The sequence below is a fragment of the Gouania willdenowi genome, chromosome 9, assembly GCF_900634775.1.
Source record: "Gouania willdenowi chromosome 9, fGouWil2.1, whole genome shotgun sequence".
Classification (NCBI taxonomy): domain Eukaryota; kingdom Metazoa; phylum Chordata; class Actinopteri; order Blenniiformes; family Gobiesocidae; genus Gouania; species Gouania willdenowi.
In genome coordinates, this window is record NC_041052.1 from 32079573 (window position 1) to 32106778 (window position 27206).

General features: G+C 37.2%; 2 protein-coding genes across 2 annotated transcripts in view; one reads left to right on the forward strand and one right to left on the reverse strand.

Annotated features, from left to right (window-relative positions):
* Positions 1-246: 246 nt before the first annotated feature.
* sdf2l1 (stromal cell-derived factor 2-like 1) lies at positions 247-2153 on the reverse strand. Its single transcript, XM_028456578.1, has 3 exons — positions 1914-2153; positions 928-1124; positions 247-830 (listed from the first exon to the last, which is right to left on the reverse strand). Exons 1-3 carry the CDS (start codon positions 2095-2097, stop codon positions 552-554), a joined length of 660 nt encoding a protein of 219 aa, XP_028312379.1. The 5' UTR covers positions 2098-2153; the 3' UTR covers positions 247-551.
* A 2280-nt stretch (positions 2154-4433) lies between these two features.
* dnah12 (dynein, axonemal, heavy chain 12) overlaps positions 4434-27206 on the forward strand; it is a 54191-nt gene continuing 31418 nt past the window's right edge. Inside the window, exons 1-33 of the mRNA XM_028456557.1 lie at positions 4434-4479; positions 5939-6020; positions 6132-6158; positions 7407-7584; positions 7664-7724; positions 7810-7965; positions 8041-8236; positions 8703-8891; positions 8967-9120; positions 9227-9318; positions 9409-9587; positions 9685-9820; positions 10705-10830; positions 10916-11050; positions 13398-13591; positions 13670-13904; positions 14012-14197; positions 14938-15138; positions 15255-15449; positions 17812-17933; positions 18045-18180; positions 18273-18389; positions 18472-18621; positions 21526-21682; positions 21780-21952; positions 22106-22258; positions 23470-23709; positions 23813-24058; positions 24791-24910; positions 26331-26440; positions 26534-26717; positions 26791-26931; positions 27016-27099. Of these exons, the coding sequence (XP_028312358.1) occupies positions 5943-6020; positions 6132-6158; positions 7407-7584; positions 7664-7724; positions 7810-7965; positions 8041-8236; positions 8703-8891; positions 8967-9120; positions 9227-9318; positions 9409-9587; positions 9685-9820; positions 10705-10830; positions 10916-11050; positions 13398-13591; positions 13670-13904; positions 14012-14197; positions 14938-15138; positions 15255-15449; positions 17812-17933; positions 18045-18180; positions 18273-18389; positions 18472-18621; positions 21526-21682; positions 21780-21952; positions 22106-22258; positions 23470-23709; positions 23813-24058; positions 24791-24910; positions 26331-26440; positions 26534-26717; positions 26791-26931; positions 27016-27099 (4851 nt within the window). The 5' untranslated portion in view covers positions 4434-4479; positions 5939-5942. The remainder of the gene's footprint in view (positions 4480-5938; positions 6021-6131; positions 6159-7406; positions 7585-7663; positions 7725-7809; positions 7966-8040; positions 8237-8702; positions 8892-8966; positions 9121-9226; positions 9319-9408; positions 9588-9684; positions 9821-10704; positions 10831-10915; positions 11051-13397; positions 13592-13669; positions 13905-14011; positions 14198-14937; positions 15139-15254; positions 15450-17811; positions 17934-18044; positions 18181-18272; positions 18390-18471; positions 18622-21525; positions 21683-21779; positions 21953-22105; positions 22259-23469; positions 23710-23812; positions 24059-24790; positions 24911-26330; positions 26441-26533; positions 26718-26790; positions 26932-27015; positions 27100-27206) is intronic.

Consider the following 27206-nt stretch of genomic DNA (forward strand, 5'->3'; position numbering starts at 1 on the left):
TAATGTTGAAATTTTTCGATTTTTGCATCAAATCTGTGGCCCACTTGCGATCAAAATGCTTCGTATTTGGCCCTTAACTCAAATGAGTTTGACACCGCTGATTTAGAGCAACCAAAAGCAGCACAAGTTGTCATTTTGACTGAAAAAGCTCAAAATGATCTAAAAAGCAGGCTGAATGCTTCAATACGTGACATCATCAATCATGTGACTTCAAGATGGTGGAACACAGGCTCTTAAACTGTAAAGTAGTGCCATTTTTAGAATTTAATCAAATATTTATGGTGCAAAATAATTTGTTTTGTTAGATATAAATCTTCTAACAAGTACATTTCAAAGGATCTCTTTAAGGAAACTTACTGCCACCAACTGGACTGGAGTGTAGAATCATCAGATGTCATGGTTAAACTGGTTTTAAACTGGGGCAGCTTTAAGTTTAGAGACTTCTATCGATGTGAGAGCAGCCTCTGCAGGAACATTCCCTCCATGCCGACAACGTTCCTCCTCCAGTTTTAACTCCTCACAGTTTGTCCTCACGAGTCCAGGAGAATCCGTCACAGCTCGTCGTGGCGCAGCGGCTCCAGGCTGGGCTGGATGAACACGCCCTCCATGGCTTTCCACCAGTTGTGCTGGTTGGGCGAGCTCATGCCGTGCACTTCACGCTGGCCGCGGATGGGGTGTCCATACTGCTCGCCCGTCACACTCAAGAACACGTCTGTTCCCAGGTGCTTGAAACGCACGGCCTCGTCGCGCTCCCAGTGCACGCCGTCGCACTGCACCGTCCACACGTCCAGGTCGTCACCCTCGCCGTTCTCCCCGAAGGCGCTGACCTCCTGCAGGACAGTAATGAGACGCAGTCTTTAGCTTATCAGCCCTTACAGGCAGATTTCTGTACAGTGCATGCACCTGTGTGTGTGTGTGTGTGTGTACCTGGTTGTTAGACAGCGGGGAGCTGAAGTGGTGTGAGTGGAGGTTTCGGCCCGTCTTCATGTGTGTGATGCGGATACTCTGTCCACACTTGATGGCCACGCCGCGCTGACACGGACGTTTTGGCTTCCCTCGAATGTGCCAGTAGCTGTTGGCATCATCAGCGCTTTCCACACCAGTCACAGACTGCTGACCACTTCCTACATGCCCACACACACACAATCAGATACACATTACACACACGTGAACGCGTGAAATAATTCTGTTAGTTCACCTGTTTGAACTACAACTACAGCACTGCTAAAATCCTGGCTGCACCAGGCCAACATATGGAGGAAAGTTTACTGGCCACCAAATTAAAGAGGATTGTCATCAGTCAACGTTTACGGTAACCAATTGTTCATTAATGCTTACTAAAGTTCCATTTAGGGCAATAAATATGAAGTCATCTTTTATGAAAGAAGATCAGCAAGTACGAATGAAATGCAGAATAAGTGAGTAGAGCGATTATCGTTTTTACATCAATTTAAATGAAAAATAAAAAAAATAACACGCCACATTACAGTAGCAGAACACAGATCACTTTTCCCCCCATTTTTTGTTGACTAATATTTGCTCAATTATGCTTAGGGGCAAGAAATGTAAAATTATTACATTTAATGAGCGGAGTTCGGCAAGTGCGGAAACTTGTCAATAAAATATACACCAAAATACAGAAATTTAAATAAAAAAATATACATTAAAAAGCGTATTAAACAGAATAATCTTATCCTAGTTTAGTTTAGGTAATAATTGGAGGTTGGTAAACATTCCATAGAGCAGACAAATTCAAAAATTATCTTTTTTTTTTTTTTAATGGAGTTCGGCTGGAGCGAATAGAGCGGAGGTTGCAGTCTATGCTCAGCTTTAATTTCATAAATGAGTTTGAAAATGCGTTAATTAGTTTGAATACGTGTTAATTAATTTAAATGTGTATTAATGTGATTCACCTGAGCCGTATTTGACGTCGTGTGAATGAAGACGGACGTTGTGCCGAGTGTTGAGCAGCTTGAGCAGAGAGCCGCAGGTCACCGGGCTGAGCTCCGGGTCTCGGCTCTCACAGGCCGGGAACAAAAGCAGTAGGACCGGCGGCAGGAGCCACAGAAGCCGAGGAACAGCGGACATCACCTCCATCTCATCACATTACCGGATAACAGCTCCTGAGTACAGCGGCGGTGTGGTGTTGTGGACCAATCATAGCCTGACGTGTCAATAATACGGAACTAGATGTCAACACCTGATTGGCCAGTCGGTGTTACGTAGTGATGAACAGTGACGTTTGCCATTTTTAAAAAAGGCTGTAAATATATTTATTTTAAATAAACTACGGTAAAAAACCAAACATTGATTTAAATATAATACAAAAATAGTAATGAAACTATACAAAATAAGCACAAACATAAAATGAAAAACAAAGTGGAAAAGCCTTTATTAAATTAGAATAAAATATCATAAATGTATATTATAAAATTTCTAAAAATGAATTGAAATATATATTTTACTAAAACAAAAAAAAATACTATAAAATAGGCAATATCCAAAATAATCAATATAAAAAAGGATTTATACATACATTAAACACAATATATAAAAGCAACCCAAAATAAATACATTCATGATAAATTAAATAAAATAGGTTGGACTTACTATGGAATACATTATAGAATACAAAGTTAATGTAAAAGACCTTAAAACCTCATTTGGATTTCTTCTTAAAAAAAAAAAAAAAAAAAAAAAGAGGGGACATTTATTCTGAAAACATTGAAGTGTTGCTAGGGTACGGTCCCGCTTTTGTAGGGACGTCAAAAACACTGCTAAAAGCTATAAAAGCTAAGTGGACATAAAACGGATTAATGGAGAAACCAAAGAGAAAATGGATGGTGTGCTGGGGTTAGAGCCCTGACTCATTACGAACGACAGGCATGTGTATTCGTGACTATTGACCACAGATTGTCCATAGGTGATTGATTTTTATTGGAGGGGTGGAGCTAACAGTGCTCTTTTGTGATACAAACGGTCCAATGACGTCACAGAATCTTGATCTCAGCCAATAGCAAAATTCAATTGTAGTAGCTAAGTTTCAACACATAGAGGGCAGTCACTCTTACATTTTACAACTAAATACAACAACTTGGAAAAACTTTGACTAAAATCTTGAGAGTTGGATTATGATTGATCAACAGCATGATTTCATACCAAATACATTCCTTTTCAGCAGAATAAAATGGAACCGGACAGTGGCAACTTGCCAGGCTCTGTGACTATCAGTGGGTGCGCGCATAATGAAAGTCATCCCAATGCAGTACGCTGTGCTACAAGTGTGGCGAATGTTGCCGAAAGGGTTAATACGTATTTGGCTCCACACACACCTAAATTCATCCCAACATCACATCTTGGACAGATCAGTCCAGTACTCCATCAGCTCATCAGGCTACTGTTATGGGACTGCACCCCCGCCCCCCAACCCCATAACCAAGTCTGCAATATCTATTTCAGTTAGAGATACATATATATATATATATATATTACAACCTATTTGGCTGATAACCAATGCCAATATTTTTATGTTTTGCGGAATTTACAGAGTTTTTCTGTTTACTCGTTATCATGTTGGCCCGCTGGCAAATGAAGACATGAGACAAAGAAGAAAATTAGTTCATATTTATTCATTCATATAAGCAGAGGTGTAAAGAGTACTGAAATATTCTACTCAAGTTGAAGTACTGCTACAGTACTTGATTGAAATGATACTCAATGTAAAAGTTAGAAGGTACTTTCACCCCCTCATGTTTATTTTTGATTATGAATCTTGCCAAGGTTCCCTTGCATACAGTCAACATCTCATGTTTAAACTTAAAAAAGAAGAGACCAAATCAATTCTCAGGCTCTATGTATAGCTACATTTTTTAACTCTGAATCTGAGAAAATAACCAGCGTTCAATGCTGTTTTGGTGCAGTACATTACGTTTAATCTGATTGGGCGGCTCTATAGATGTGATGCATTGATTGTTGTCTGGTCATTTCATTTTTTTATAGTTTCACAATGCCTGTTGATCATTAAAAAAACAAAAAATAAATAAATAAGAATTTACTGTATAAGTAAAATTACTGCTTTAGAAATATACTTTAAAAAGTACAAGTACCCATAAAATCAACTCCAGTAACGTGAATTCTTTCAAACCGTTACTTAAGAAGGATTTTTATTTTTATATATTTTCTAATTTAAATTTAAATTTAAATTTAAATTTAAATTTAAATTTAATTTTTAATTTTTAATTTTTAATTTTTAATTTTTAATTTTTAATTTTTAATTTTATTTTTATTTTTAAGTCAAAGGGTAAGTCAAAGATATTATTTACAACCGTGCCGTTTGTGAACAATTAACAAAGTAAAGGCAACTCACGGCACGCCCCCACCAGAGCATGGACCGGTCGGTTGTTATGGTTACGACGCAACACAACGTGAGGGCTCTGGGCACTTCCATCGACGTCGAGCTCCAGGCCAAAACCACAATCAGTAAGTGTGATCAAGAATTAATTACCCGAAAAAAAAGCTATAAAGTTGTTTTTTTCCGTAATGGTATACACATAGCTGGCAGTGTGTGTGTGTGTGTGTGTGTGTGTGTGTGTGTGTGTGTGTGTGTGTGTGTGTGTGTGTGTGTGTGTGTGTGTGTGTGTGTGTGTGTGTGTGTGTGCGTGCGTGTGTGTGTGTGAGCAGAGTTTCACACATTCCGATTCAGAACGGACAGTTTGTTTAATTTACTAAAATAAGTAGGCATATCACTGTTTAAAAGAAATAATAAATAACAGTGCAGTTTGAAAATATAAGCATATTTAAAAAAAAAAAAAAATTAGTTAATTTTTATTTTTTTATAGCTTATATCACCCAAACGTTCAGCATGCATATAATGTATCACCAGCAAAGAAACCACATTTATTTAATGATCTGAATAATATCCACTGTTATGCAGGAAGTTTAGTATTATTTGGGCAATAGTATATAATCATCTTAAAGATGTAAATCCATATTTTAATCAGAAATCAAATGCGTTATAAGGAAAAGGTGGTGAAATGGGATTTAAAAAAAATCACAGAAATTAGTTAAAAGTTCCAAATTACAGTGGCCAAAAATGGAGAGAAAAAGTGGTAAAAAGGGTTCAAAGTGTCAATATTCGAACAATTAGTTTAAACTGGCAAATAATGGGCATGAAAAATTGTGAATGTGGCAATATTACAGTAAAAATAGGTTAAAAGTACACAATAATGGGTCAACATGTGCACGGCATTAGGTAGGAAAAGTGGTGGAAAGGGTTTATAAGTTCCCAAAATGTCTTGAAAGTGGAAAAAATGTGCAGAAAAGGCATTGATATTTGATTGAGAAGTGGTAGAAATGGGAGTGATGTAGCAAAATACATTAAAAAGAGCAAAAATATGGCAAGAAAAGGTAATGAAATTAGCTTAAAATGTGGCAAGTTTGATGTAGTTGCAGAAAAAGGGTAAAAATAAGCAAAATTTAGCTCAAATTGTTAAAAAAAAGTATTCTGTTTTTCGAAGGCATCTGGTGACCCCCTTGCAGTGTCTCGCGACCCCAAATGGGATCCTGACCACAGGGTTGAGAACCGCTGTTTGAGATCAATGGTTTCTAACCTCATTTGTCTGTTTCTCTTGATCCTCTTTTTAAATGATGAGTACCTGCTCATCACTGAACTTGTAGCTACCTGTTGTTTTATTTACATGCTAACATGATCCTCTGTAGGCTCTTTGGAACAATAGCTTCTGCTGTCTGGCCCCTAACAACAACAACAAATACACAAAAGTACAACAAAAACACACAAACCCTTTGTTTTTTCTTGCTCAGATTGGTCATAGTACTAAAATCCTGATATGAATATTGATAATGTGGCCATTGGATCATTATTCTGTGATAAAAGTTGGTGGATACAGTTTTAAAGTTGCTCCTTTCTGAATACTTACAGGACAATGGAGGATGATGTCATGCACAGAAGAAGAAAAAACACTGATTATAGCTCTTCCCCAGAGCCACAGTTTCCCCCAACAGTAAATCATTCTCAGTTAATCTCTGCACTCATTTTAAAGTCACACAAAACTATTACGAGGTAATAGTACAAAAATAAAACACATGATAAAATATTTGATCTTTTTTTACAGATGCAAAGTGAAGAACGGAAACGAAGAGTAAGTTTGCATTGTGGTTTTAGCATTGATGAAAAACAGATAAGTATTTAAAAAAAAAAATAAATAAATAAATAAATTAAAAAACAAAAAAAAAAAAAAAAAAAAAAAAATATATATATATATATATATATATATATATATATATATATGTGTGTGTGTGTGTGTGTGTGTGTGTTATTTTGATTATTTGGGTTTTAAACCCAAATCAAAATAACAAATAAATGGTGTGATTTTTTTTCTTCTTTACTGACTTAAAACCAAATCAGAAATACAGTAAAATCAAAACAAATAATAAATAACACAGATAAGCAACATTTTTCTGTTTAAAAAAATATTGTTCTGTTTGTGTGATATTTGGATATTTATGGGGAAATTAGAGCAAGAACTGAAGTTCTCTGCACCAGGTTTCTCTCCACAAGTCCTGGATCAGGTCTCCGCGAGATTTATTGAAACAGTTTTCTGGTCCTGCCCCTGTTTTCATGCAGTCTGTGTATGTCTTAGCTCGTAACAAGCTGCTCACATTTATGTTTTGTTTTATAGTGTTACGGTCCAAAGAGTATCCAAATAAAGTGGTCATTGAACATTGAGTCCGAGGCTAGTGTGAGGAACAATAGATGTTAGAACTTCTACAATTTGACACTTTTTTAAAAACAATTACTCAGCTTTTTGAGGGCTGTAGAAAAAAATATTTTGCATGTTTTAATATCGCTAGCCACTAACGGCAGCTGTCAACACACACAAAAGTTGATCACAAGAAACGAGGAGCACCAGCAGATTCATTTCACCACCTCTGGTTCCTTTAATCACATATCATGTGCATGCTTTAAGTAAAATCCATTTCTTTTAAATTATTGATGTATTAATAATGTTTCCATTCACCAGTTCATCAGTTATGTGACTTATTCGTTGCTCTTTTTTCCTCGGGGGAGTAATAGTCAGCCCCCGTCTGTGGGTCCACTCTGTGTGTTGAGCTTAAAACATAAAGCTCTCATCCTAGTTTCCCCGTAGATATCCAAATATCACACAAACAGAACAGAAGAATTGATTTTAAAACAACCCACAACTTGTCTGGTTTTTGATTTTTCTGTATTTCTGTTTTAGTTTTAAGTCAGTAAAACAAAATAACCACACTGTTTATCTGTTATTTTGATTTGGTTTTAAAATGGAATAACCAAAGAATGAACAGTACACAGATTATATATATATATCTTAAACCATAACATGTTTGTTTTTATTCCTTGTTTGTAGATGAACTATGAATTCCTTGAGAAGTGTGTGGCACGTCGCCCACAGGCTCCAGAGTCGCAGGAATGGCTCGAGTCCATTTTTGCTCGCCTTCCTCCCAATGTTAACGACAGCCTTCAGATGCAGGAGCTCTGTGAGGAAGTTTCTGAGGATTTTTACAATGTCATGGTCCACCACACAGGTACACTGTAATCTGATGTTCAATGGTTTTGTGCAAAGGTTTCAGCCAATAACCATTCAAATTTTAAAAATGATTTCAGTGAATACAGCTTTCAAGAAGCCACAAATAAATGGGAACTCAGAGAATCTGATCACCACTCGGTGAGCCTCGGTAGTGCATGATTAACTCAAACACAATAACTGTTATTATTGTGTGATTTCTTTTTTTGTATCCATTTTCTTGCAGAATAATTCATTCTCAATCCTGGCACAAAAGTTTTCTGAATAACCGTGAACAGATGAAGAAAAACCTGCACATTCTTCATCCAGTATTAAGATCAATGTTGGATTTTGGCTTCACAACGTTCTCTCCTGTGGTTCTAGTTGATCTGTCGGTCCTGAGGTATGACGTAGAACACAAATGATAGATAATGGAGTTTTTAAGTGTGTGGATTTCTTCTGCTTTTGGGTGATGCAGACCGCCTGAACCTGTGGACTATAAGAGACTACAAAACAAAGCAGCAGTCCAATGCAAAGCAACAGAAGATCGCATCATGAAAACCTGGTTTCCAAAGATCATTCAGTTGTTAACGAGTGAAAAAGCACTGAAGACAGTCGAGGGAATCAAAGTGGACTCTTTCTATGCCTGTGCTGCTACATTGATGTCCATTCAGGTGAGATGAGCAGCAACCGACTTCTCCTGAGGTTCTCCCGTTTCTTGTGTTGTAGTCTGTGCATTAGTATTACGAGTATACAGGAACCTGTGAAATGAGAAGGTTCTGCACTGTTTGGAGTGCAAAAAAAAAAAAGAAGTGATTATCTTTTTTAGTGCATTATTTTTCTGTAAGTAATTAATTGCATTTACCACAATGAAGTCCCAGCACTAATACATTTATTCCAATCCTTTTAAGTGTGAATGATCATGATATCATGATTATTGATGCAGATAACTGACAATATCTGGAAAAGAGGAGATTTTGTGCTTGGCGAAGGTTTCTGCTTTTGTTGAATGTATATATCCCATCACTATTTTTTATTATTTACATAGAAGATAATAAAGCTCATCATTCATCACATGATGTATGCAGTGTGTTATTTATGTTTTACATGAATTAAGAAACTGTGTTTGATTTTGTCTAGTTAAAGTCTCTGCTCGAGACAAGTGTACGAAGATTTGTGAGTGTGTTCCTTTCAAACAAAACATACTGCTCGCCAATCTTCCGCATGGCTTTGACTTTTGATGATGAAAAGATGGAAATCTATCCGACATTACAAGATTTGGAAGATTCACTTTTGGAAATCCTTCATTCCATAACCAACAGCCTACAGGTGAGTTTAAATCCTGCAGATATGGTCCATTTCTTTTGTGTTCATTTGTGTGACACCTCTTACACTGATCCACAGAAAGTACAGACCATTCAGTCGTGGTTGGCAGAGAACACGCGTTCATTTGTTGATGCAAGGTTGAGTGATGAGCTCCTCGAGTGGGCTCGGTCCACTGTGAAGAAAGCTGTGCGGGAAAACCTTGCAGAGCCGGACAAACACCTCCGCAATTACGGTGAGGTTTGATATTACGTAGATTTCTTGTTTTTATACATCATTCGAAGTTGATTATTTCAGTTCATTAGTAAAAGTTTGTCATCTTTGGGGTTGTTGTGTTTTAGTTGATAACTATGCCGGGCTTGTTGATGGAACAGCACAAGCTCGAGTGCAGACATTTATGGAACAGGAGCACTCTTTTTATGAGTATACAAAGGTAAAGTAAATCCTGAGGTTTACAAACCTACATTTGCTAGTTTTTAGTTCGAACTACCTTGTGCTAATGTGGGATTCTACTTTGTAAAAGCTTGTGGAAGAGTTCCAGGCTTTATCACAGGAGATCACCAATCTACCATCAAACACTGACTTTGTCATGGTTCGTTTGAACTGTGAAGAACTGAAAAAAGGTCTCGTCAAAAAAGCCAAAACCTACGTTGACGCGCTTCTAGAGAAACTGGCCAGCAAACACAGAGAAGTGATTCTGCAGTGAGTTGGTTATAAATACTTCACTTGTGGTACTTCTGAAAAAAATTCTCTAGATTTCTTAATTTCTAATCCTTATTTTTTGTGGATCCTTATACAGGGTCTGCTCAGAATTTGAAACCATTGCAGAGAAAGCTGTGAAAGCTCCAGAGAACACAAAGGACCTGGCTCAGATGGTTGAATACATACGTATTACTAAGACAAAGACGACTGAAGAGCTCAATGAGAAAATAACGGTAAAGAAACAAAAACAAAACAAATGTGTATTGATTTAAAATATATCAGGGATGCATGAGGTCAATTATACTTGTAATCATGCAATTAATAATTAATTACAATTATGACCTAGTTATAATTGTGAAAAATCTGTTGCTGTTGTAATCATAATAGAATTGTAATTTAATTCAGATATAAAAGACTTTGTAATTGTAATTGAAAATTCTATGAAAACTGTCAATTACAACTTAATTAAACGCAAAACTGGTGAACCATGTTACAGTTCTATGGCTTACACATACGTTATTATTAAAATATGTTTCATATCAAATTTTCTCGCTGCCTGTTACTTCTCTTGAGAAGCATTTTACCGTTTAAAAAAAATAAAAACAAATCTGGGGCTATACTGACAAAAAAAAGGCTCAGACGCTCAGGACAACACCAAACATATTAATACCAATATTGTCATGGATAAGGAAGCCTAAAAAGGTAACCAAGAGTTGAGAAACAAAATACATGATAATATTTTTTAGTGTATTTTACAGCTGATTTAAGACATGGGTCAAAACTGACCTGTAATCATAAGAGATGCTAACAGAAAGCTAACACAAGAGGAAGGTTATATTTTGTGGGCTTATTTATTAAAGGCTCAGTAATTGTGATTAATTGAAATTGAACTTTAGTAATTGAAAACATAATTATAATTGACATTGAGGGAAAAAAAAAAAAATCACAATTATAATTGTATTTGTAACTGGAAAAAATACCGGTCACCATAACGTAATCATAATTGAGTTGTAACTGAACATGGATAATTAAAGACGTAATTGTAATTGAAAAATTGAACTGACCTCAACCCTGATATCAAGTGATACAGTTTTAGTAAAACATTGTGATTTGCTAGGAATCATGCAACAGACTCGACTACCTTCTAAATATCCATCATTTTAAAGAAGAAGATCTGGAGCTTAATGCCACAGTTTTTTTCTGGCAGAAGAGAATTGGTCATGTATTTGAACAGAGTCAACAGGTGAGGCTCTTTTGTCTGAAAGTGCTTTGAAAAGTCACTTTTTTCCATGGAATAAATAATCTGAGGCAGCTTTTCTCTTTTCTAGGTGATGCAGTGTGCCAAGCAGGACCTAGAAATGAAGCTCAAAACTAAAAGGGAGAAAATAATGGTGGAGCTGGAAAAATTGGGTCGCAGGATGGAGGAGTTTTCACATTATTCTAAAGTGGATTCAGTGGATGAGGTACAGGTGACTGTCAATTCATGGCTTTAATTTAGTTGATTTCACAATATTTATCATTGCTAGATCAGGAGAAAAAACACTGAGCCTCACCGAAGTTTTGTGTGAGAATGACATTTTGAGGTTAGTAAATTTGACACTGTTAGCTAATGCTCATTTAGCTCTCAGATTTTATGCTTTACCAAAAAACCAAAGAACATATCATATATCCCCAGCTACCTCAGAGTCGTCTTCGTAAGCAAATACACTTGAGACCACTTCTTTTGGGTTTGTGTGCTTTTAAAAACTTTTTCTACCTTCTTCCCGGTTCTTTTGTTGAACAGCTCGAGGACAGATAACAAGAGTTGTTCTATTTTAATGTGGTTTATTCTAGTTGTAGTCACAGTAAAGTTTTATCAGGCCTGCTTGTTCCTGAAAGTGAGTGAAGTCTGAAAGGGGAGCAGATATCTTCTGGACTGGACTTTGTTTGAAAATTGGTAAAATTTGAGTGCGCATTGTGTCATAAGACAGGACCAACGTGTGATTTATCAAACATTGGAATCTGACTAATCCCAGCGTACAAATGATAGGGTGTTGATTAATGTGACAGTTGAATTCTATTGTCCTTAACTTATTACGCCCTCCTGTCTTGGAGGCCCCGCCCACTGAGTTCAAACAAGAAAAGAAACTTTTCCAAGATGAAAATCGGCATCTTCGCCTATCAGGTGGAGCAAAACAAAAAAAAATCTGGACTTAAAGGAGCCCATTTAAACGCTCTGTGAAGGATCAGATACTGTGCAGGTGACGTCTGCCCCCCTGTGTGCGCAGTGAGCAACTTCACAGCAGTGATCCTGGAGAGACGCACGGAAATGAACAAAACCCTTAAAAAAGTATAATGTCGAAATGTTGTCCCTGGTCCGTTTTTATTAATTTATCACATTAGTGATTAAATACTGCAGCACATTAGTAAAAGTTGGAACTATTTACATTTAAAAGCATGAACGAGGTCCAGTTTCCTACGTACAGCCCTCAGTGATGTGCTGTATGGAGGAAATAGGACCTCATTCTTTAACACAGAGCAGAAGCAGCTCTGTGTCCAGTGTGTGTGCGTTTGTGTGCGTGTGCACTAGGTGAACCTATGAGCTCCGGTAGCAGAGTTTACCATCGAGGTTATATGGTATTCCGTGAAAGGTTTAATTAATTTTAATCACAAGTTTTGATCTGCTCTGAATGCTTATGTTTCAATGACAAGCTGAGGTTTGTTTTATACCTTATTTTCAGACTTTGCTGCTGCTCCACAAATCAACACTCCCAGATTTGCGTACACGAGGTCAGACCTGATGTGAAATCTGATCGTAGCGTACGCTCACATCAGAGTTGATAAATACCAAAGCTTGCGTGAAGATGGTCGAACGCACATCGTACTCTCAGATCTGAATGTACGAACGGTTGATGAATTAAGGCCAGTGTGTCTTTTGTGTGAGTGTTGAACCAGGCATGTTTCTAAAGTAGCAGAAACCTTTGTAAAGACAGAGCAATAAAATCTAACAAAGGAACAAAGTATGTCTCTCTTCTCATGTGAGGGTAGTATCTACATGTGAGGCTTACGGCCTCCTAAAATACCTAAACCTGTGAGGCAATGATGCTATACCTTAATGCCTCCTTTAAGATTAAACATCATAGTTTCACACCCAATTCAATTTTAAAGAAATACATTTCAGAACCACATTTTTAAAGAGTAACTAAACCCCCAATTCAATTACAATCTCAATTTGGTGTGTTTTGTTGTAAAAATATGAGTGACTGCCCTCTATGGGGTCAAACCCAACTATTACAGTAAAATGTTTGTATTGGCTGAGAATGATGGTTTATGATGTTTGGTGGCTTCTTATGTCACAGACCACCACTGTTGGCCCCGCCCCCTGCCGACTCCCACAATAGGTTTGATTGAGAGAATTGTGAATGGAGAGTTAACGTGAGTTTTGAGTGGCTAGTTAGCATAGCATGGATTGTTCTTTGGAGATTTTATTGTATAGACTGGGCGTGTCTTAACTGTCTTCAGGAGCTCCACCCAAAATGAAGATATCTTTTCAATTTCCACCCCAGAGTACATCAACCAAATACCTTGGGGTTTTGTTACTCTTTCAACAATTACTCACTGCTGAACAATAAAAGCTTTCTGGAAAAGATGAATTCTTAATCAGGGTCAAAAAAACTGATTCGCGACTGTGTTCCATTTAGAAACCAAATTTAACTTAAAATAATGTTGCTTTTTTAAATCTGAAAAACCAGTGCCAAGTTAAGATTACGCACACATGCTCAAACTTTTTTGTTTATAAGTTGCAAGAATATTATATTATTTTCTTGAAAGTATGTTGCAGATGTCAGAAGAGTTCAGAAAGATCTTCAAGAGGCTGAAGAAACCATCGTCTCCATTAATGAAGATGAGGACTTCTTTAAGTGGAACCTCACGACTTACCCAGAAGTTGATGTTATCAAAGAAAGCATCACACCTTACCAGAGGCTATTTGGATTTGTTCAGAAATGGCGACGGACGCAGGGCAGGTCTGGATTCTGTTTCAGACATGTTTCTTTTTTAAAGTTCTCTTTCTGCTAATATTTCCCCGTCTTCTCTGTGTACAGATGGATGGATGGCTCCTTTCAGGACCTGGATGGGAACAGCATGAAGGCAAACTTGGATGATTTTCTTCGGGAGATCTTCAAAATACAGAAGGTTTTTCAGCAGAAACACAAAGATGTGCAAGAGAAGGAGAAAATCTCTGGAATTAAGAGGCCTAGTGAGGGAGGCCCAAGTAAACAGCAGAGTCCCACACTAAACATGTGCTCGACTGTAATGGAGCAAATACAGCATTTCCAGGTCTTTAATGGAACTTTAAAAATAACAGATTTTAGAAAACAGTTTTAAAGTCATGAAAATGTGATTTGTTGATGTGGAAAAAACTAAAAATGTGTTTTTGTCAACAGGGTCACATACCATTAGTGTCCGTCTTATGTAGTCAAGCACTCAGGGCTCGTCACTGGCAACAGATGTCAGAGGTGGTGGGCTATGACCTCACTCCTGATACTGGTACAACATTGAGAAAAGTCCTTCAGCAAAACCTGACTGATTACCTGGAGAGGTTTGAGCCAGTTAGTGCTGCTGCTCACAAAGTAAGAATAATCATGACTGGTTGTGAGGTGCAGCTTTTTAAAAATGTTGTACGTCAAACAGGGTTGAGGTCAATTATAAATGGAATCTCGTAATGACTTAAATATAATTATAATTGAATTGCAATTGAGTTCAGGTTATTGATTTTGTGATTGAAATTTGAAATTCTATTAAAACTGTCATTTATAATTTAATTAAACGAAAACCTTTGGAACCATGTTATAGTTCTATTCCTTACACATATTAAAAATCATTAAAATATGTTTCATTATAAGTTTTCCCACGACCTGTCAGTTCTCTTGAGGATCATAAATCAAGGGGTAACCTGATGCTCAGACGCCAAAACCAAAAATATTAATACCAATATTTCTATTGATTAAGAAGCCTAACAAGGTAACCAGGTGATAAAAAGCAAATTAGATGATAGATAACATTTTTTAGTGTATTTTACAGCTGATTTAAGACATGGCTCAAGAAGAAGGTTATGTTTTATGGGCCTATTTAGTAAAGGCTCAGAAATTGTGATTATTTGTGATTGAACTTTAGTAATTGAGAACAAAATTGTAATTGACTTTCAGGGGAAAAAATGATAATTTGAATAGTAATTTTTGTTGTAACTGTTACTTGTCACCGTAATGGTAAGTGAGTTGTAATCAAACATGGATAATTTAAGACATATTTGTAAATTGTGAGAACTGTAATTGACCCAACCCTGGGTCGTCTAATATCTGTTTCCTGACAGGAATTTTCCCTGGAGAAAGCAATTCAGACTATGATAAGTCTTTGGGATGGTATTTCTTTCCATCCTCAACCTTATGGGGAGACGGGGGTGTCCATCTTGACATCCACTGATGATATTCAAACAACGTTCGATGACCAGATTGTGAAGACTCAGACGATGCGGGGGTCTCCATTTGTCAAGCCATTTGAAACTGAAATCAAGGTTAACCTTTAAATACTTCTTTTACTCACCTCTTAATTAAATATTCAATGTACATTCATGGCTGTTCTACCTGTGTGAAGTGTTCGGAACTTGTGTCGTTTGTTTTGTGATCTTAGCAATGGGAGAAGCGTCTGCTTCATATCCAGGAAATCCTAGACGAGTGGTTGAGGGTGCAAACCCAGTGGCTTTACCTGGAGCCCATCTTTTCCTCGCAAGACATCATGCAGCAAATTCCAGAAGAGGGAAAACTTTTCCAAACTGTAGAAAAAACCTGGAAGGAGGTTATGAAGCACTGTGTCCAAGACCCTAAGGTAGAAAGTTAATATTAAGGGTGGAACGATAGAAAAAGTTCACAATACAACACAACGGATTAAAATGTATTCAAAGAAAAAAAGACAAAAAAAATTGCAGTTGGAAAATAACCCATGGTCTGTGCATACTTACATTCTTACTCTGTAAGAACATTTAAAGAAAAAAAAAGTTTCCTAATTAAATTACAAAAAGTGCTATTCTGCAATTAGAATGCAACAAACTAAGACTGATAAATCATGCCAGTCTAAAATTGTTTATTTATTTCATTAAAGACATTAAAACTAATTTGTTTCTCCTCCACATTGAAAAAAGAAAAGAAAAAGATGAATGAAAAGGAGAAAAAAGAACTTATAACTTATAACATCTGACCCCTATAAAAAACTATTAAACAAAGGCAAACTGCAAAGCGGTCATTGTCACATCTCATTTGAAACCACAATACAGTTACACTTGTGCCTCATAATATAGTTCACATTCTTTTAAAACATATTAAGTGATCTTGCTAATTTAATATCATAATTTAGATTGTTCCATAGTCTGATCCCCTGAACCTCAATGCACCTTTCTTTTGTCACTGTTCACAATTTAGTTTTTTCTCAATTTCTCTGTTCTGCTCAAGTTATAATTACTTTCTCTCTTAATGATTTAATTTGATTTTTTTTAAAGATTTGTGGGTAAGATTTTTAAAAGAGTTTTGTACGTGGTTTTTAAAATATTATACTACCTAATTATGAAATTTTTAATCTTTTTTGCTGTATAAATATTGGGTTTGTATGTTCCCGTATACACTTCTGCTAATAATTCTCAGTGCTCGTTTCTGTAAATGAGCATTTGGATTTGTGTATGATTTACAGGCACTGCCGCACACTTCAATACAGTAAGTCAGATACGGAACAATCTGCATTTTACAATATATACAAAGCCTTTAGATCTAGTGACTGCTTTACCTTGTAGAAAACAGCCATAATTTAGAATATTTTTAACTTTTGTGTAATCTTTATGTGATTTCCATCATAACTTACTCTCTATTATAACACCCAAAAACTTAATCTAATGTGTTCTTTGTATTTGAATTCCTTCAACAAATAAAGAAGCCTCATATTTTGATACTTTTTGACCGAAAATCATAAATTTAGTTTTACCAATATTCAAAGACGACCTGTTGTATCAAACCTTTTTTTAAACTTCCTAATTTGCTCATCAGGACTTTCTTCAAAATAATAAATCAAAAGAAACCCATGTGCATTAACTTTGCGTAACTTTAAAAACATTTATTTTTTAATCAAATTAGAACAGTCTGCACTGCCCAGATTTTAAATGTTGACATTCTTCAAGAAAATGTCTCCCGCAGTTGAAAAGACTCGCTGTCTTTGAACAGTTGTAGCACGGATGCAAAGGTTGACATCACAACACTTTAATCATTTCCTTCATCCATTTTCTGACCCACTCACTCCTTTTCAGGGTGGCGAGGGTCTGCTGGTGCCTATCTCCAGCTGTCGTTGGGCGCTAGGCGGGGGTAAACCTTCGATAGGGCGCATTCCATCACAAGGCAACACACATACATGCAGACGACCTCTCACATTCCCATTCACACCTACGGGCAATCTACAGCCTCCAATTATTTAGTTATAATTGTAATTGTAAAATTATGTTGCTGTTGTAATCATAATTGAATTGTAATTGAGTTCAGATAACTAACTTTGTAATTATACTTCTATAAAAACTCCTTTACAGTTTAATTTAACACAAGCCTGTGGAACCATGATACAGGTCTATGGCTTACACACATAAGTAGTTAGCAATTATTCAAATATATTTCAGATAGACTTTTCCCACTACGTCACTTCTCTGAAATCTAGGGTATACTGACATCAAAAATATGAATACCTATATTATCATGGATCAGGAAGTCTAACAAGGTAACCAAGAGATGAGAAATAAATTAGATGATAGTTAATATGTTTTAGTGTATTTTACAGCTGATTTAAGACATAGGTTAAAAAATGACCCATTACCATAAGAGATGCTAACAGAAGAGGAAAGTTCTGGGTTATTTATTAATCTCATAATTGACTTTCAAGGAAAAAATAATTGTATTTTTGGAAAATAAAAAAAATACTGGTTACATAATCGTAATTGAGTTGTAATTGAACATGAATAATTGAAGACGTAATGAAAAAATGTAATTGACCGCAAGCCCTGAACTTAACAGTAATTTTTTTGGATTTTGGGAAACTCACGCAAGCACAGAGAGAACATAGAGTGTTCCAAGTGTTCTCCCCAGGGCTTGAACTCAGGACCTTTTATATTGATTTTTTTAAAAATGAATTACGAGTTACCATTTAGTGTTTTTAATTACAGGTTCTCCAAGCTACCGCCCTGCCTGGACTTCTAGAAAAACTACGGTATTCTAACAAACTGCTTGAAAACATAATGAAAGGCTTGAACGCTTATCTGGAAGAGAAACGTCTGTTTTTTCCTCGGTAATAATAAGAAACAAGTGGACTTTTTTCTTGCCTAACAGACCACTGTTATTATTACAATTTTGGATTCATTATTTCTTTCTTTCTTTTCCTTTTTCTTTCTTTTGCCAGGTTCTTCTTTTTGTCCAATGATGAAATGCTGGATATTCTGTCTAAAACCAAAGACCCACAGCGAGTTCAGCCTCACCTAAAGAAATGCTTTGAAGGCATTTCCAAACTTGATTTTCTACCCAATCTGGATATCCAGGTAAGAAAGTCATATTTTTGTTTGTTTTTTATTTAAAAAAAAAAAAAAATTCACTCAATCATCTGACTGTACAAAATGTTGTTTTTTCTAAGGCCATGTATAGCAGTGAAGGTGAACGGGTTCAACTATTACAAAACATCTCCACGTCTGATGCCAAAGGAGCGGTGGAGAAGTGGCTGCTTCAGGTGGAGGATGTGATGATTGGCACTGTCAGAAATGTAATAAGGCGCTGCACAGATGTAAGATCAGTTATATCCTTGTTATTGTACAAATGAAGTTAATCAGTGGCAGCTGAGTGATTTAATATGTTCATGTGCACAGGCCTATGCTGAGACTCCACGGAACCAGTGGGTCCAAGAGTGGCCTGGGCAGGCGGTGCTGTGCACCTCACAGATTTTCTGGACTTCAGAAGTTCACAAGGCCATCAGTGAACAATCCAATGTGAGTACTCGTTAACTACGACACAAGTTGTCTGTGTTTATTCATTTATTTAATTAAGTTGAAAAATGTTAATTTTCAGAGACAAAAACAGCAACAGAAGACAATCATATGACAAATACGAAACATGACACACACACACACACACACGCATATATATATAACACGACTAATACACAACCTAATGAATTCAAAACATGACATTTACAAACTGATAATCACAAAACATAACAAATGCTAAACTTAAAGGGATCCTCCATTCTTTTTACAAATATGGCCAAAAACATTTGAAATGCACATAATAGAAGATCTATGCCTAACTTAACACATTATTATCCACAATATTTGTTAAATTAACTTTTAAAAATGGGAGTACTTGACAATTTTAGAGCCTTTGTGTTCCACCATCTTGAAATCACCAGATTGATGATGTCACACGGCCCCACTGCCTGTAAACATCCCATTGTTTTCTGTTGGATTGAAGCATTCAACCTGCTTTTTAGATCATTTAACAGCTTTTTCAGTCAAAATGACAACTTGTGCTGCTTTTGGTTGCTCTAAAAAAACCAGGAAAATTTATGTCAATGTAAACGTCTTTTGTTTACCGAAAGAGGATAAAAACAGTTTGGTAATAGGCAAAGAAGCAGCGAAGAAGCGCTCCCCTAAGGGCCCTTTACTCTCCCTTAAACAGTGCGCTGACACGCTCTGGTGGCTAAAGTTGGAGAGTAAATTGAAGACACACAAACCCTGAGGATGAAAGTCCTTTTGAGTGGGAGTTCTTCAATAGTCCGTGATAATAATTATAGGTAATGAGGTGTAGACCAGATGGTGGAATCTGTGGTGGGTCAGCTCATTGTATTCATGTCCACTCTACATGTACTCAAACATAAACATATGTAAAGGCTTGGTAATAATACACTAAAAAAAGTAATCTGATAAAACATCAAGTCCAAATACCAAACACACACAGTTTAAACTGATATACATTGTTATAAAAACCTCCCCACAATTTACAAGCATCCAATTACACGTACATTAATGTACACATTGACTAGCAACACAAAAGCGGAACATGTATTGATCCAGAAATTGAACTTATCTTACCATAACTTCCTATAGGCTAAGGTTGCATCCAAATAGTTCCTCCTATCTCCTTTACTATCCACTGTTCCTTCACCCCTGGAAGTGTTCAAGTGGCGGCCATGATAAAGAGCGTCAGAGTTCTCTTTATGCTCAGGAAAAGAGGCTCAATGCTTCCTTTTTTACTTCCTTTAGCCTAGGAAACACTGATGCATCCTTTACCAAAGGAGAAGAGATAATGCTGACCCATTATTTCGTGCGGCAACAACATTTAAAGGTACACGCACACCCGAGTGCTGACAAGTAACGGAGATCATGTAAGTTACCAATGCAACAATATTGTTAAGGTTTCAAGTTGGACCCCAAAGCGGAGACGGAGGCAGGAAAGTTTTAAGAATTTAATTTTACAAAAAAAAACAAATTGGCTGAGGTGACGGAGGCTGGCTGGGAGCGGACGGACCCAGGAACGCAGTGAGGCACAGAAGATATCCTGAGCACAGGAGGAAACAGGTAAGTATCAAAGTCTTTAGTGATCAAACAAAACCGCTCTAACAGTACCGAGCGTGATGGAATTTTCTGGCAGCGTGGAGAGGACTGAACAGAGCTTTTGTATCAGGCTCATCATCAAGGACCAGGTGTGCCTCGTTGCTGCAGGTCCCAGCCACGCCCCCGTCAACCACCAGCCCTGCAGAGAAACAAAAACAAGGGGGAGGGGAAACAGAACAAACCCTGACAAATATGTCTTGAACAACTTTAAATAAATAATCTAAAACCCTTATTTTATTATATGTAAGACATATTATCAGATTATAACTGACATAAAACAGACACTCTGTGGTTTAAGAATAAGAAATCAGAGGCATTTTTAGCCACATTATGTTTTATTCAACATAATTAATATTTCTGAGTGAAAGGTGAGCGTGAGCAATTTGACGTTCTTTTAGTTTCACTTTTGATCTTCGTGACCAGGTAGCCTCTTTTCCTTTGATTTACATTCAAACCTTGTGATTTTTTAGATTATATCAGCAGAAAGTGTTATAAATGAGCTTTTAGTCCATTTTTGGTAATTTGTAGTTTTTCACGGCAGACGTCACTAACCTTAGCAGTCGTCAGATTATTACGTCACCTAGTGGAAGTGCGCCTGATTGTCAAAACCAACGTGAGGGCCATTTCCTAATTCTTCTCCCATTTCATTTCCTTAACCCCATGACATCATCCACGGGGTTAAGGAACAGTAGATAAGAAAGGAGATAGGAGGGACTATTCGGGGTTTGGACGCAGCCAGAGTTTCTTCTCCCTTACTTACTTTGTTTTCAAATCGCTCTCTGAACCTCCATAGAGGTTTTATCATCCAGGAGGGTCTTCCTGCTGATGTTTATCCATTTAAATCCAACTTTATTTGTTTTTTTTTTTAAACCGTCATGGACTTTAGCCATTTTTCTCTCTGCTTCTTGTCTGACAATTTTGTCTAAATAAAGCAGCGTCTTTAACAATTCCATCATGTATGAATACAATTAATGTAATGAATAATATATTGGCAATATTGGCTCTAAAGAGCAACTCCTCAGCTTTCAAAAACTGGTGAAATTTCTCCGATTTAGCAAATATTAGTGGAGTTACAGTCTTTTAAATTAACATATTCCTGAGATGCGTTTAGGGTCCTTGGGAAATCTAGTCATTTCCATGCATTTGTAAAATCTACCTGGACGCCCAGAAAGCACGTGAAAAGTGGACATGTCGTGTAAAACCGGTTACCCTATAATTTAACCAAAAATTTATCTTTTAATGAGCAAACTTAAAGAGTGATAGATCTTTTCTTCAATGCAGGGTTTAAAGAACTACTATCAGAAACTCCACAATCAGCTGAATGACATTGTAGGGCTGGTGAGAGGAAAACTGCCCCAGCAAACACGCATTACTCTGGGTGCACTTGTCACAACTGATGTCCACGCCAGAGATGTAGCCATGGAGCTAATTGAGAACGGTAGGCTTGCTTATGCAGAAAGATTAATCTCATTGATTCATCATAACGTTAGACAGAATCCAGAAACCTTGACGGCATTCGTGTTTATTTTCGACAGGTGTCTCACACGAAACAGACTTCCAGTGGCTGGCTCAGCTTCGCTATTACTGGAGTGATGACAATGTTCGGGTTCGCATGATCAACTGTGACGTTAAATATGCCTATGAGTATTTGGGGAACTCGCCACGTCTGGTCATCACGCCACTGACTGACAGATGCTATCGAACCCTGGTAAGGGAAAGCGAGGGGGAAAAAAACCTTCAAGCTAACAGCTACCTGAAGCTGTTAAACAAAACAAAAAAAATATGTGCATTCTTTCAGGATTCTTCCAGAAGGATTATTCTCAATAATCATTAAAATCACATTCCTTCTGTTTTGTTCTAGATCGGAGCTTTCCACTTGAATTTGGGTGGTGCACCTGAGGGTCCAGCTGGAACAGGAAAGACTGAAACTACAAAAGATTTAGCCAAAGCTCTGGCCGTACAATGTGTGGTTTTCAACTGTTCCGATGGATTGGATTATCTTGCAATGGGAAAAGTAACAATTCAACCTTAAAACTGTTTTATCTTTAAAGAGTAACTGAACCCCAAAACCACTTTATTCTGTTGAAAACAAATGTATTTGGGTATTAAGTAATTCTGTTGATTGATCCTGGTCCATCTCTCAATATTTTAGTCCGGCGTATAGGACCCTATTTTTTTCATTAAAAGTTGAGGGTGCGGCGAATACGACGAAGCGCTCTTTGTGTCGATGTTTTAGTCAGTCGCACACACGTGTCCAATGAAAGCGTCTGTAGGAGGCAGAATATTACCGGCAGTCACGAGGAGCAGTGCTGGTTTGTAGGCATTTATGGTAAGAAGAGTGTATGAAAAGAAATCATCACGTTAGGTTTGTTCAGGAGCGATTGGTACACAGGATTCTGAGTCCAGAATCAACATGGGGCGACGGTAAGAAGATCTGATGGGAGGAGCGGTATATCAGTCTGGATCCAGTAAAAAGTGACCATAAAAAGCTGTAAATGGACTGATTTTCAGACGTGGAGCAGTGAGGAGGTGAGTTTACGTGGAGAGTGAAACTTATCAATGGAAAATCATCAAAATACACGGAAAGCGCAGTTAAATCGAACACGAGTATAGTGGCCCGCCTACCTACCTGTTCTGATTGGCCGCGTCATTTGAAGCGTACCCTCTTCAGCCGATAGTGTGGCCCATGTGACGGTGCAGCCTATACGTGGGTTTTTCTTGGAAATCTTCAAAATTATTGGAATGCGGCCAATACAGCGGTGTGTTCAATATCCCAGAAAATACAGTATTTTATCAAAATGTCAAAGTGACTGCCCGCTATGGGTTGAAACTCGTCTATTATCATTGAATTTTGCTACTGGTTGAGAACGAGATTCTTTGATGGAACTTGGACCATCATGCGTCACTGTTAGCCCCGCCCCCTCCTATAAAAACTGTTGGAGTAGGTTGGACTGAGATAATTAGGAATAGAGCTTTATAGTGAGTATTGAGTAGCGAGTTAGCAAAGCATAGATTGTTCTTTGGAAATTTTATAGTATAGACTGGGCGTGTCTTAACTGCGTCATAATCTTCATAATCCATAATCAAGGCATTTTTTAAATTCCCTCCTCCCCCACCTCCCTATTGGTTGGTAAGGTCAAACCAGGTGTTTAGTTACTCTTTAATGTTACAATGCCAAAATTGATGGAAACAACTCAATGATAAATGCTCTAATTTTCTTTTTAGTTTTTTAAGGGTTTGGCTGCATCCGGTGCATGGGCTTGCTTTGATGAGTTTAACCGCATTGAGCTTGAGGTTCTGTCTGTGGTGGCCCAGCAGATTCTCTGCTTACAGAAGGCCATTGGGCAGAAGCTAGAGAGCTTTGACTTTGGAGGGACTGAGCTCAAACTCAACCCTAACTGTTTTGTGTCCATAACAATGAACCCTGGCTATGCAGGACGCTCTGAACTCCCAGATAACCTCAAGGTATTTGTGCGCATTTGTTTTACAACTGTAGATAATGTGTGGTTTGTGTTGAATGTAATGCCAACAGTTTTTGGGTCATTTAATTTTTTCTGATTCTGTTCAGGTGTTGTTTCGTACCGTGGCTATGATGGTCCCTGACTATGCCTTGATAGCCGAGATTTCGCTGTATTCATACGGCTTTCTCAATGCCAAATCGCTCTCAAAGAAGATTGTGATGACCTACAGACTGTGCTCTGAGCAGCTTTCCTCTCAGTTCCATTATGATTATGGTATGAGGGCTGTCAAAGCCGTGCTAGTGGCTGCAGGAAACCTCAAGCTCAAGTATCCAGAAGAGATTGAAGACATATTGGTATGCGCTCACAGAGATCCATTTAAAGCATTTAAAAGCACCATTTAAAGCAAAGGCCAAATCCGACCTTTTAGAACAGGGGTTCTCAATCTTGGGGTCAGAACCCCATTTGGGAATAATAGAGAAGAATATATATTTTTTAACAATTTGAGTCAATTTCTGCTTATTTTTAGCCTTTTTCTGCAACTACCAAACTTGCCATATTTTAACCTATTTTTCATCACTTTTTCTTGCCTTTTAATGCATTTTTGCTACATTACTCCAATTTCTTCCATCAAATTCAATGCCTTTTCTGCACATTTTTTCACTCAATTTTTCTTTATGCCACTTAATTTTTATTTTGGACCCGAACTTTGGGTTCTTTCACCACTCGCAAATATTGGAAATCCGTTGCATGAGGCCATTGTAGCTTGCCTCTGTGTCTTATAATCATTATTGTTTATTACTTTTCCACTTGTAGGACTTGCAAAATGACCCTTCTGTAATTTATTCTGTTATTCAAAGCGTCCAAATATAATGTGGTGGGACTGTCCGGCCATGACTACTGTTTTGAAAAAAATCATATTTTAGTTATATTTTAGTCCTGTATAAAATTTCAAAGTATTTTTATGTTTATTTACAGCATATTACTTGTGCAAACCTCTCCTGATGATGCAAATTTTTTTAAATATCATGCGGTGAAACCTGTATACGTCATTGACTCATTTTCATTTTTTTTAAATAAACCCTTAGATACTGAGATCCATCAAAGATGTCAATGAGCCGAAGTTTCTCTCCCATGACATCCCACTCTTCAATGGCATCACCAGTGACTTGTTTCCTGACATCGTCCTGCCTGAGGCCAAATATGAGGTCGGACGCATTCTTGCATCGTTTGCAGGGTTGGGAGGGTTACTTTTAAAAAGTAATTCGGTACAATTACAAGTAAACTGTTAAAAAATTGAATCAGTAACTTACTCTAAGATCACTATATTAAAGTAAACTAACTGATTACTTTTGGATTACTTCAACACCAAATATGCAAATAAGACACACAAGGATAAAATACGTGTAACCTGATCACTGTATTATTTCATACAAACATAAAATCACTTTTTACAGTCACACTGTACTAAAGGAAATGTTTTAGTTTAACACAGACTGGGAGAACCCACAGCAGTTTAAATAAATAAGGTGTTGAAAGATTATCAATCAATTTACTTATTAATTATGAGCAATTCAGTTGAATCGTTGACCTAGACCACAGACCATACAATAATGATTATTGTATTGTTTATAATACATGTTAATGTACAGTTTTGTAATATATGTAAAACAAAAAAAGCACCACCTGAAAGTGATATGTCAGGTTTGAACAAGTTCTATTGTTATTGTTACAAATGTTACATACAAAACATAGTGTTAGAGTACAATGTCTGTCACTGTGGAGGATCCTTGCATTGCGCGCATGCGCGTTTGTCTTTGTCTTCAGGGGTTTTCTGTACTGTTTCCTGTTGGGTGATGTAATAATAGAAGTGTGCGACATGCAGCCATGTTGAGTGCAACCGTTCTCCTGTGGTTCTTCATCTAACGGTTAAGTAGGTTTAATACGTAGTGTAGAAGGATGTCTACACGGGCAGACACAACGGGAGAGAGCTCCTGGTCGATGGGGGAATCAATGCATAGTTATTAACAATTGTTATTTCTATTTGAAAAAAGTACCACCTGAAGTAGATGCACCAACGTTAACTACAAGTCATTTCCCTAAACTGCTGTCAGCCTGTCTTTCATGTGTCTGTACAGGTGCTGATTTTAATTCAATCTGTGCCAAACACAATTTTCTGAAAATTTCCGAGACTAACAAATGCAGTTAGTCCTGCAGCCTTCTGACAGAAATATTTATGTTTCACTAAAACATGATTTGTTTTTATTTTAAACCTCCCTGAGAAGAGCTCTTTAAAGACTAGATGTTTATAACACAACACATTTTCCGACCCGCTAACTTACAACACAGTGCAGATAAAATAATACAGACTATAAGCAAAAATACAAGACACAACAAACACCGTTGTTATGTTACTGCACACTATGATCTAAGTTAGCTGTTACCATAATAGATGTATATTATAACAGCTTGGCTGTTTGTTGGATGTGTTTGTTGTAAATTTTCCTAATTCCTACAGTTTTGGCTGTCAATGAAGGTAACATGAGGGTGCAGAGGGGTGAAGGTGTGCGTTGAGGGTTTGTCAGAGCTTAGAAGTTAATATTAATGCTTTGTTTCTCTTTCTTACAGCTGTTTTTAAAGGCTGCAGCAGAGTGTTGTAGAAATCACAACGTTGAGCCAACAGAGGTCTTCTTAAAAAAGATCATCCAGACCTATGAGATGATGATAGTCAGACATGGGTACAATTCACTTTAGTGACACAAGTTTAATCTCCTGAAGTCTGCTCATATTCAGTGTGTGAAACACATGTCTGCATCTGTGTAATATTTCAGCTTCATGCTGGTTGGAGAACCCTTCTCTGGAAAGACCAAAGTCCTACATGTTCTGGCTGATGCTCTGAGCCTTATGAATGAAGAAGGTTACGGTCAGGAAGAGAAGGTTGTTTACAGGACAATAAATCCAAAGTCTCTGACCATGGGGCAGCTCTTTGGACAGTTTGACTCTGTATCCCATGAGGTAAAGTTGTAAAGTCAAGAAAGATAGTGTGGAATGAATCATTTTTGAAAACATCCTCCATTTTTATCTCCAGTGGACTGACGGGATTGTGGCCAACACCTTTCGTGAGTTTGCGTCAGCTGACACATTAGACCGCAAATGGGTTGTGTTCGATGGTCCAATAGATACACTGTGGATCGAGAGCATGAACACTGTGTTGGACGATAACAAAAAGGTAAGGAGTTCACACAAAACGTTGTTACTGGTAGTCGAGTGTTTGTTTTTCATGACGTTGAATCAGGTTTGTCTTCTTCTACAGCTGTGCTTGATGAGCGGCGAGATCATCCAGATGTCCAGTCAGATGAGCGTGGTTTTTGAGACGATGGATCTGTCACAGGCCTCTGTGGGTTTGATCTTTGCAGCTTATATCTTTTGCTCTGAGGTTCACAAACAAGCAAATTAAGTATATAAAGTGAATGGTGAACATGTCATTATTTAATGTCATAATTA